This window comes from Colobus angolensis, unplaced genomic scaffold (genome assembly GCF_000951035.1).
Source record: "Colobus angolensis palliatus isolate OR3802 unplaced genomic scaffold, Cang.pa_1.0 Scaffold38, whole genome shotgun sequence".
NCBI lineage: Eukaryota > Metazoa > Chordata > Mammalia > Primates > Cercopithecidae > Colobus > Colobus angolensis.
In genome coordinates this window covers 2,806,663-2,818,221 of record NW_012117154.1, presented here as the reverse complement: position 1 = coordinate 2,818,221, position 11,559 = coordinate 2,806,663, and the positions used below count along the sequence as shown (strand labels likewise).

Genomic DNA, 11,559 nt, shown 5'->3' with positions numbered 1-11,559 from the left:
CCTCGCCTGGCTAGTGTTTTGTAGTTTTTAGTAGAGACGGGGTTTCACCGTGTTAGCCAGGATGGTCTCGATCTCCTGACCTTGTGATCCGCCTGTCTTGGCCTCCCAAAGTGCTGGGATTACAGGCTTGAGCCACCGCGCCCGGCCTGCCACGTGCTTTTAATAATGTTCCAGTTGGAGGAAAGTCAGTCTTTTCCAGAGAAGAAAAATGATTTTTAGACCTTCTTCTTGGTGGCAGGTCCTTTGCTTTGAAATTGGTCACAATAACAATCTTTTTGTTGTATCATGTGAGTGAAATATAGGTGATTAGAAAAACCAGTAACATTGTAATTCTTGTTTTCTATAAATTGTCAAGCATAGCTTGAATAAATGTGGAGAAGGCAGACTCTGTGCTTATTGTTTCTTTAGAGAAAGGAATTGCAACCTTGGAAAATCAAGACGTTTTGAAAAGCTATTATGGGAGATTCTGTTTGAATTGGTCGTAATAGGACCAGTCAGAAAACAAATGAATGAATACTTTTGCCTCAAATATGAAAAATAGGTCCTTCTAACGGCCTCTGAGATTTTATTTATATTCATATAAATTTTTAACAAGTTTTGTTTTAACTTGAGATTTTGTGTATTTTTAAAGTATATAAACTTATGATTTATAGAATCAAACTGGTTTTTGTTCTTTATATCCTTTAGTTATCCATCATTTCAGTAGTTAATATAACTGGGTATTTAAATTTGTAGGAAGCTGGAAGACTTCCGATTAGAGAAAGGTGAAGAGGAAAGAAATCTTTATATAATAGGAAGAAAAAGAAAGACTCTTCAGCTCTCACATAAGGTAACCTAAATTCTGTTTTCTTAGCAAATTAGAAATTAAATTGAAATTTAGAGTTTTCTTTTTGATTTATAAAACTCAGTAACTTTCATCTGAAGTGGAGTGTTTCTTGCTTAAGGTTTTCTGTTTGGGATTTAAAATAGTAGACTTAAGGTTATACAGCTGTTAGAAGGGAGTAGTTTGAAAACGAGAAAAAATGCCTAGTGCCTAACAATGGTATTGAGTTCTTGATTTTAGTTACTAAATTGTTTGATTCTGAATTTTCGTTTGGTTCTTTTTCTTAGGGCTCTCAGTTTTCTACTAAAATTCTCATTGTTTTAATTACTTGGAAATCAGCCATAGCTATTTTAAAAACAGAGGTCTGTTAATTTCATTTTTTCCAATGTCTTGCTTCTCTGTGGACCATTTTCTATTGCCTATTGATTTTCTCCTTTTTTATCATCATGTTTTTGTTTCTTTTTTGACTGTTAAATGTTAGAAAAGATTTGAAGCACAGGATGGCTTTGTCCCCACAGAAGATTTACGTTGGCTTCTGGCAGCCTTCTAGGGCCACTCTCAAGCCTATATTGCCTTAACCAAACAGGAATGGGCTTTAGTTTCTTGGGATTACTGTTCTATCTGTAGTTTACCTACAGGTCTAGCTTGTAGCCCTTGGGCTAACAGCCAAAGCCTGGGGGATTTCCCTACATATAGGAGGCTATGAATTGCAAATTTATTAACCTAACTCATGAGTTAGTCTGTGTTTTTTGCTTACTTGCTAAACCTTCCAGCTTCCTTTTCCAGAATGAAATTCTAGGGTTAAAAAATATGTATATATACACACACACACATATGTCTTCTTTTTTTGATGTTGGTTCTGTGATTTTTCATAACCTTTTAAGGCATATAGTGCCTTTAAACAGATTTGTTAAAAAATATGTTTTACCAGATTTTCTAGTTTTTCTTAGTGAAAGTTTGGCCCACCTACGTGTTAACCTATTATCACTCATGAAACTCATTAATAGGAATTTTCGCCAAAATCAGTACTGACAAATTCAGTTCATTTTAAGATCAACCAGTGATAATGTTGAAATTCTAAAACTGACCAATGCTCATTAGACAGATGCCCACTCATGTGAAAACTTACTTGTGCATAAATTTAAGGGATATGTGCTCTCATTGGGTAGTCTCATCTGTCTTTGGTGGTTGGGGAATGGCATGCCTTTTAAAAAAACTAAAACCAGTATAGTTATTTTATTTGGCTGATTTTGTATGATTATTCTGTTTTGATAAAAATATATTTAAAACATTTAGGTCATTTAGGCTGATTCCGTGTCCTATGCTATTGTGAATAGTGCTGCAGTGAGCATAGATATGTATATGTCATTATGGTAGAATGAGTTATATTCCTTTGGGTATATACCCAGTAATGAGATTATTTGGTTGAATGGTAATTCTAAGTTCTTTGAGAGAGATCGTCAAACTGCTTTCCACAGTGGTTGAATTAAGTTATAGTCTCACTAGCAGTGTATAATCATTCTCTTTTCTCTGCAACTTCATCAGCATCTGCTATTTTTTGATGCCCTCCACCCCCCAGGTTTTTTTTTTTTTTTTTTTGCGGGGAGGTAGGGTCTCACTCTTGCCCATGCTGGAGTGTAGTGGTGCAATCATGGCTCACACACTGCAGCCTCAACCTCCTGGGCTTGAGTGATCCTCCCACCTCAGCCTCCCTAGTAGCTGGGACTATAGGTGTGTACCACCATGCCCAGCTAATTTTTTGTTTTTTGTTTTTGTTGTTGTTTTTTAGGGGCAGGGGTTTCTCCACGTTGCCTGGGTTGGTCTCGAACTTCTGGGCTCAAGCGATCTGCCTGCCTTGTCCTCCCAAAGTGCTGGGATTACAGGTGTGAGCCCCCACGTCTGGCCTTGACTTTTAAATAATAGCCATTCTGACTCGTGTGAGATGGTATCTCATTGTGGTTTTGATTTACATTTCTCTAATGATTAGAATGTTGAGCATTTTTTCTTCACACCTATGTATATAGATAGTGAGACGTTCCTTGAGAAGTTGCTTACTGCATCATAATATATGAATATATATTTTTCATTTCTGAGATGTATACTTTTAAGGTGACACCCTTTCAGATTATTGTTATTTTCCCTTATTCTTGGTAAACCAGTTAACTTATAGCATAGTTTGGAAAATGCCCATCTAATGTGCATTTTCTCATGTTTTCTAAGGACCTTAAAAGTAAAATTACTAAGCTTGAGTTAAAACTGTGCGGCAGAAATACTACCTTCTTTTTAAGCCTTTTATTTTTTTCTTTTTGCTTTAAATCCTTTTGCAAACTTGATAGAATTCCCATTTTGTTGATATTGTCCTTATTTAGGTGTTGATTTTCATTCACATGTTTTTCTGTGTTTCAGTCGGATTCAGTGGTTTTGGCGTCACAGTCTAGACAAAGGACATGTAGGCGTAAATATCCAAATTATGGTAGAAGAAATCGTAGCTGGCGCGAGTTATCTTCTGGAAATGAGTCTTCAAGCTCCGTAAGACATGTAAGTGGAAAACTTTAAAATGTTATAACCTTAAATGAATTTGTCTTAGTTCTTTACTTTGAATGAATATACCCCAAATTTATATGAAAATACAGCATTCTGGAGAGATTAAGATGAAATTTCACATTTTGAATGTTAACAAAAACTTTTAATGGCTAAGATAGTCACACACACCGTACACTTGTGCAGTCCAGTGGTTTTACATGTTGAGCATCCCACTCAGAAATTCGAAATGCACCAAAATCTGAAACTTTATATAAACTTGATGTTTTAGTGTGCATTTCAGATTTTGGGTTTTTTGCATTTGGCATGTTCAACCTGTAATTGCAAATGCAAATTTTCCAAAATCTGAAAAAATACGAAATCTGAAACAATTCTATTCCCAATTGTTCTGGATAAGGGGTATATAACCTGTAGTATATTGACAGAGTTGGGCCATCATCACCCCTATTAAATTTTTAAAACATTTCATCATCCCTAAAAGAAATCCTATTCCCATTTGCAGTCACTTGCCAGTCCCTCCCTCCCTCCCAGCCCCTCACAATCAGTGATATATTTTCTTTTTCTGCATTTGCCTGTTGTGGACAATTTATATGAATGGGACCTTTTTTTTTTTTTGGAGACGAAGTCTCGCTCTCTCGCCAGGCTGGAGTGCAGTGGCGTGATCTCGGCTCACTGCAACCTCCACCTCCCGGCTTCAAGCGATTCTTCTGCCTCAGTCTCCCGAGTAGCTGGGACTACAGGTGAGTGGTGGCCCAGCTAATTTTTGTATTTTTAGTATAGAAGGGGTTTTCACCATGTTGGCTAGGATGGTCTGGATCTCTTGACCTCATGATCTGCTCACCTCGGCCTCCCAGAGTGCTGGGATTACAGACGTGAGCCACCGTGCCTGGCCAAGTGGGCTCTTAAAATACGATTTTGTGACTGGCTTCTTTGACACTGGATAATGTTTTTTCTAATGATTAGTAGGTTGAGCATTTGTGTAGCATGTATCAATACTTCATTCTTTTTTAAATTTTTTATTGCCTAGTAATTCTCCCATTGGATGTACCACATTTTGTTTATCCATTTATCAGTTGATGGACATTTGTATTGTTTACACTTTTTGGCTGTTATGAATAGTGCTGCTTATCAACATTCATGACAGGTTTTTGTTTACACATATGTTTTCATTTCTTTTGGGTCACGCTGGGAGATGGTATGCTGAGTCATATGGCAAGTCTTACGTTTTAACTTTTTGAGGACCTGCCAGACTCCTTCAGATTGGCTCTACCATTTTATATTCCCATCAGAAATATGAGAGTTCCAGTTTATCTACATCCTCACCAATGATTGTTATTATTCCATTTTATTTATGCTATCTTAATGGCGTGAAGTGTAGCATCTCTTGGTTTCAGTTTGCATTTCCCTAATGACCAGTAATGTTGAACATGTTTGATGCTTATTCAGATCTTTTGCTTATTTTTCACTTTTTTTTGGGGGGGTCTTTTTATTGCTGTAAGAAGTCTTTATATATTCTGGATACAGTCATTTATGACTTGTAGATATATGACTTGTAGAAATTTTCTTCCATTTTGTGGGTTGTCTTTTCACTTCTTTGGTGGTATCTTTTGAAGGATGAAAGTTTTAAATATTGATGACATTCATTTTATTTTTTCCTTACTGGCCTGTTCTTTTGCTGTTGTGTCTAAGTCTTTCTTTAATACCTTTGATTGATTTTTAATAATCATATGTAAGCTATTGGTCTTCATTTTGATTTGTTTGAGGAAGAAACCAATTTTTTTGGTAAAGAATATTTAATAGGCTGGGCGTGGTAGCTCCTGCCTGTAATCCCAGCACTTTGGGAGGCCAAGGTTGGGCAGATCACTCCTGAGGTCAGGAGTTCAAGACCAGCCTGGCTAACCTGGTGAAACCCTGTCTCTACTAAAAATACAAAATTGAGTCGGATGTGGTGGTAGGTGCATGTGATCCCAGCTACTTGGGAGGCTGAGGCAGGAGAATCGCTCAAACCCGGGAGGTGGATGTTGCAGTGAGCCAAGATTGCGCCGCTGCTCTCCAGCCTGAATGACAGAGTGAGACTCTTGTCTCAAAAAAAAAAAAAAAAAAAAGAATATTTAATATTACAGTGTTAAAATTTCCTGATTGAGTAATGTTGTAAGGAATAAAGTGTTATGTATGACTAAAAAGTTCATTTAATTGTCTTATGATGCAGTAGGTTAACAGTTAAGCATGGGGTTTGAGTTTAAATTTTTTTTTTTTTTTTTTGAGACAGAGTCTTGCTCTGTCGCCAAGGCTGGAGTGCAGTGGTGTGATCTCGGCTCACTGCAAGCTCCGCCTCCCGGGTTCAAGTGATTCTCTTGCCTCAGCCTCCCAAATAGCTGGGACTGCAGGCGCCTGCCACCATGCCTGGCTAATTTTTTTGGATTTTTAGTAGAGACGGGGTTTCACCATGTTAGCCAGGATGGCCTCGATCTCCTGACCTCATGATCCACCTGCCTCAGCCTCCCAAAGTGCTGGAATTATAGGCATGAGCCACCACGCCCAGCCTAAATCCAAATTATTTTACTTTGGCACTTTGCTTCACTTTTCTGTGCCTCTGCCTATGTGATATGTACTTCAGAGGTGCAGCAATATGTACCTCAGAGGTGTGGTGAGAATTAATCAATAATGTAAAGTGTTTAAAATAGTACCCAATACACAATAATGTTAGCTATGATTATGATTAAAACCATCTGTTTAAACTATTTTTATTTTTTTGAGACAGGATCTTGCTCTGTTGCCTAGGCTGTAATACATGGTGCAGTCATGGCTCACTGTAGCCTCAAACTCCTGGGCTCAAGCTATCCTCCTCCTTCAGCCTCCCGAGTAGCTGGGATTAACAGGCACCAGCCACCCTGCCTGGCTAAACTATTATATTATGTAATGAGAATGTTTTTACATTTTTTTTTTTTTTTTTGAGATGGGGTCTTGCTCTGTACCTCAGGATATAAACATGAATAGGAAACAGTTATTTTATTATCTGTCATTTTTATGCTGGTTGACCTTTTTCTTTTTTCTTTTTCTGCATACGTATTTCTTCCAAAGGTTCTATATGTAACTTCCATTGTATGACTTAAGCAACTGGATAGTCAGGTCATATCATGGTTTGGAATAAAGGGTTATATATAGACTTTGCCTTTGGGAGGAAGGTGTAGTATCCTAGTCTGGAAATAACTGTTTTACCATGCAGCTCTGTTCCAACCTCTCCCCGTCAAGTACCTTGAATTTGCCTAACGTAATAGACATGGGATGGTTTCCTTTGGGAAAACTGTTACATGTAAGGTCATTCTAGAAACTCTAGCGTGGTATGTAGTGGCGTTATCATTATTGACATGGAAATACATGAATTATTATCAAGGATATACAAAATCCTAGAATCAGTATGTAAAAAGTGCTATAAAAGGGCTAAACATTAATGCATTTTATTATGCCTGGGAGGCACTATTGTAAATGTTTTACGCGTTATCTAATTTCATCATTCCAACAAGTAGGAATTAAGGCACTCTTATAATCTCTTTTAAAAATGAGGAAACTGAGGTACAGATATGGAGGTTCAGTAACTCCCACATTTATATAAAAAGTTAGCAGCATGGTTTTAATCATAATCATAGCTAACGTTATGCTTAGCATAGAAAAGCTAAGCAAAGTGCCGAAGTAAAAGAATTTGGATTTAGGCTGGATGTGGTGGCTCATACCTATAATCCCAGCACTTTGGGAGGCCGAGGCGGGTGGATCACGAGGTCAGGAGATCGAGACCATCCTGGCTAACATGGTGAAACCCCGTCTCTACTAAAAATACAAAAAATTAGCTGGGTGTGGCGGCAGGCACCTGTAGTCCCAGCTATTGGGGAGGCTGAGGCAGGAGAATGGCGTGAGCCCAGGAGGCGCAGCTTGCAGTGAGCCGAGATCATGCCACTGCACTCCAGCCTGGGCGACAGAGCAAGACTCCACTCACCGAAAAAAAAAAAAAATTAGCAGCGTGATCTCAGAGCAGAAACCCTGCCTTCCCAAAGCATCAGTTCACTTGAGGATTTGGGAAAATTAAACTTAAAAAAACATTTATTGAGTGCCTCCTATCTGCGTGGTGTAAATTTTTTATTTTGATGTAATTTCAGACATAAAAGTTCTGAGAATAATAAAAAATTCCTTTGTGTTTACTAACCTGAATGTTAGCACTCTCCTGTATGTATGAATATATTTTAATCCTTTTGAGAGTGAGTTGTATGTATGCCTTTTGATATCTACATATTTCCTTGTGTATTTTCAGAAACAAGTGATATAATTATCAAAATCTGGCTGGGTGCAGTGTCTCATGCCTGTAATTCTCAGCACTTTGGGAGACCAAGGTGGGAGGATTGCTTGAGCTCAGGAGTTCGAGACCAGCGTGGGCAATATAGGGCAACCCCTTCTCCACAAAAAAATGAGAAAAAAAAAATTAACTAGGGGTGGTGACCCACCTGTAGTTAGTTCCAGCTTCTCTGGAGTCTGAGGCAGGATAATCACTCGAGCCTAGGAGGTTGAGGCTGCAGTGAGCCTTGGTTGCACCACTGTACTCAAGCCTGGGTGACAGAGTGAGACACTGTGTCAAAAAAACAAAACAAAAAATGAGGCAATAAACAATATAATGTTATTATCAGATCTGCAAATCTTACTCAAATTTTACCAGTCAGTGGTCCTGATAATTTTCGTAGCAAAAGAAAATCCTAGATTATGTGTTACATTTTGTTGTGTCTGTTTAGTAACCTGAATTTAGTCAAGTTCCTCAATTTTTGTTTTAATGTTGATATTTTTTGATAATTTATGACTAGTAATTTTGATGATTAGGGTCATGCATTTTTGTCAGTAATACTACAGAAAATACACTGTTCTTCTCAGTGCATCAAATCAGAAAGCACATGATTTGTGTGATACGTGCTTTGATCACTTCCTAAGGTGGTGGTGTTTGCCGGTTTCTCTATGGTAAAATTACAGTATTGATTGTTGGATTTACTCCTTGATCCCTGGGCTGCAGAATGGATGTGTTAGCAGGCATGAAAACAACATTAGTCTCCTTTGGCATCCCCATCAGAGCTCTTGGGTGGCTAGGTATATTGTCCACGAGCAGTAATATTTAGAAAGGAGTCTTTTTTTTTTTCTGCTCAGTAGGTCTCAACAGTGGGCTTACAGTATCCAGTAAACCTTGCTGTCAATGATGCTGTAAATAGATTTGCTGCCACCTAGGCTTTGTTGTTCCATTTCTTACGCACGGGCAGAGCGGATTTAACAATTCTTAAGGGGCCTAGGATTTTTGAAAAGGTAAAAATGAACACTGACTTCAGTTAAAAGTTACCAGCTGCATTAGTCCTAACAAGAGTGAGCCTGTCCTAGAAGCTTTGAAGCCAGGCATTAACTTCCCTCTAGCTGTGAAAGTCTTAGATGTCATCCTCTTCCAACAGAAGGCTATTTATTTCATTTGCATTTAAAATCTGTTATTGTAGCCATCTTCACTTATTATCTTAGCTAGATCTTCTGGATCACTTGCTGCAGGTTCTCCGTTAAAGCACTTGCTGCTTCACCTTACACCTTACATTTTTATGTTATGGACATGCCTTCTTCTTTTCTTAAACCTCATGAACCAACCTCTGCAAGTTTCCATCTTTTCTTCTGCAGCTTTGTCACCTCTCAGCCTTCATAGAATTAAGGAGAGTTAGGGCCTTGCTCTAGGTTAAGCTTTGGCTTAAGGGAATGTTATTGCTGGTTTGACCCTCTGTCCAGACCACCAAAACTTTCTCCGTATTAGCCATATGGCTATTTTGCTTTCTTATCATTTGTGTGTTCACTGGAATAGCATTTTATATTTCTAGATTATTCATATAAATGAAATTATACAATATTTGTCCTTTTGTCTTTGGCTTATTTCAGTGTAGTTTTATTTTGCATTTCTCTGATTATGCATGAAGTTGAACAACTTTTCATATGTTTATAGAGTTTTCAAGAAAATCTTTACGAATAGTCTATTTATGTCTTTTAGCCATTTCTCTTGTGCCTTTGTTCCCTCCCTTTCCCCCTCAGTTTTTGAGTTCTTTATGTGTTAGATGTGTTAGTTCTTTCATATATATTGAAGATGTTTTCTTCCATCTTGTCAGTTAGTGAGATTTTTCTCTGTCATTGTATCCTCTAAATAATTATAATCTCTGTGTGTGAAAGCTATTGATTTCAATACGTTTAATTTTTTATGTATCCTGCCTTACTGAATGTTTGAGTTAATTCTGTCATTGATTTCTCTGAGGTTTTCAAGGTATACTGTCATTTACAAAAATACATAGTTTTACTAATACTCTTCTCATTTTTATACCTCTCATTGATTTCTCTTGTCTAATTGTATTGTTTGTTTAGTACTTATGATGGTGAATAATGGTGGATATAGTGGACCATCTTATTGTTGTTGATGATATTATTGTTTCTACCATTTCCACATTAAGATGCTTTATTTTAGGTCTTTATCATATATATATGTATATGAGATACATATATATATGAGATAGGGAGATTTCAGCTAATGCCGTTTTTTTTTTTTTTCCAGTTTTCCATTATTACCTATTTTGAGTGCTGTTTTTAAAAAAATGAGGAATGACTGCCTATAGTATTTTCTTTTAAAATTATTAGTAATACTATGATTTTTCTAATTATATCTATTTGGTATAATTTCAATTAATGCAGACCTTTAAAAATACAGTAGTCCCCCCTATTCCTGGTTTCACTTTCCAAGGTTTCAGTTACCTGTGGTCAGCTGTGTTCTGAAAATATTAAATGCTGCATTCCAGAATTAAACATTTTCTTAGTTTTAAATTACATACTGTTTTGTGTAGCATGATGAAATCTTAAACTGTCCTGCTCTGGCCTGCCCAGGACAGGAATCATCCCTTTGTCCAGCATATCTATGTGTTACCTACTTGTCAGTCAGTTATCAGATTGACATCACAAGAAAAATGGTGAGTACTGTACAATAAGATACTTTGAGAATAAGGTATTTGGACAGGGAGAGAAAGCAACTACATTCACATAATTTTTTGCAGTGTATTGTTATTTGTTCTGCTTTATCACTGTTCCCATACTGTGTCTGATTTATAAATTAAACTTTATCATAGGTATGCATGTGTAGGTAAAAACAGTATATACAGAGTTAGGGTACTGTCAACCATTTCATCTATCTGCGGGGTTTGCAGGGTTAGGGGGCAGTTGGAATGTATCTCCTGTGGATAAAGGAGTACTACTGTACTAAAACAAAGATAAATAATGTAGAATATTAAATCTACTTCACCTTTTAAAATAAATCCTGGTTTTGTGTTGTGGTAAATTGTTCTCCACCTGTGGTGTGAATTCATTCTACGTTGTTTGCAGAGGTGTGGAGATGGCAATGTGTATGTATGTGTTGGTTCCATTCAATTTTGGTTTAGAAAAACTATGGGCTGTAGAGTTAGCCCTAGTTTCTAATTCCAGTTCTTACACTTACTTTCCTGTGACTTTAGACACATTGCTTCACATTTCTTAGCCTTAGGTTTTGGTGTATATAAAGAGCTAGTAGTGGGCAGGTAAGAACTTGGGAGATAACACAAAACTCACAGGCAAGATGGATCTAGGTTTTGTGAGGTTAGAAGCTAATATAATTTTAGAGACCTTCTTTATTAAAATTACAAATAGGCACCAGGGCTTAGTTAAAATTAGAAGTTAAATTGCGAGCTTCCAAAACTTTAGTATTATTAGCTTTATGTTAACTTCTGTGCTTAAAGAAGTGTTTTGAGAGTCAGTTGAGATAATACAGATAAAACATTTCACAGGGTGCCTAATTTCAGGTAGTAGCTTTTAAGAAAGGGTCTTTATATTACTGTTATTAAAAAAAGTCTACTTTGAGCATAAAAAGCAGAGTTTTGTTCAGTAGTTCTAGAGCAGTAGGCCTTAGGATCTGTATTCCTAGAGGAGCATTTACTCACATTTTGAGAAACAGTTTTTAAGAATATATTGGCTTTGAGTTTGCCTATTCAGATGAAGTAAGCAAAGTTAGATGTTTACTTGAAATTTGAGCCAGGCGGGGTGGCTCAAGCCTGTAATCCCAGCACTTTGGGAGGCCGAGTCAGGAGATCGAGACCATACTGGCTAACTCGGTGAAACCCCGTCTGTAA

General features: G+C 37.2%; 1 protein-coding gene across 1 annotated transcript in view; it reads left to right on the top strand.

Moving 5' to 3' along the window:
• The window catches only part of BRWD1 (bromodomain and WD repeat domain containing 1), a 134,191-nt gene that overhangs the window by 71,881 nt on the left and 50,751 nt on the right, over positions 1-11,559 (top strand). The window contains exons 18-20 of the mRNA XM_011954216.1: positions 409-481; positions 736-829; positions 3,230-3,361. Of these exons, the coding sequence (XP_011809606.1) occupies positions 409-481; positions 736-829; positions 3,230-3,361 (299 nt within the window). The remainder of the gene's footprint in view (positions 1-408; positions 482-735; positions 830-3,229; positions 3,362-11,559) is intronic.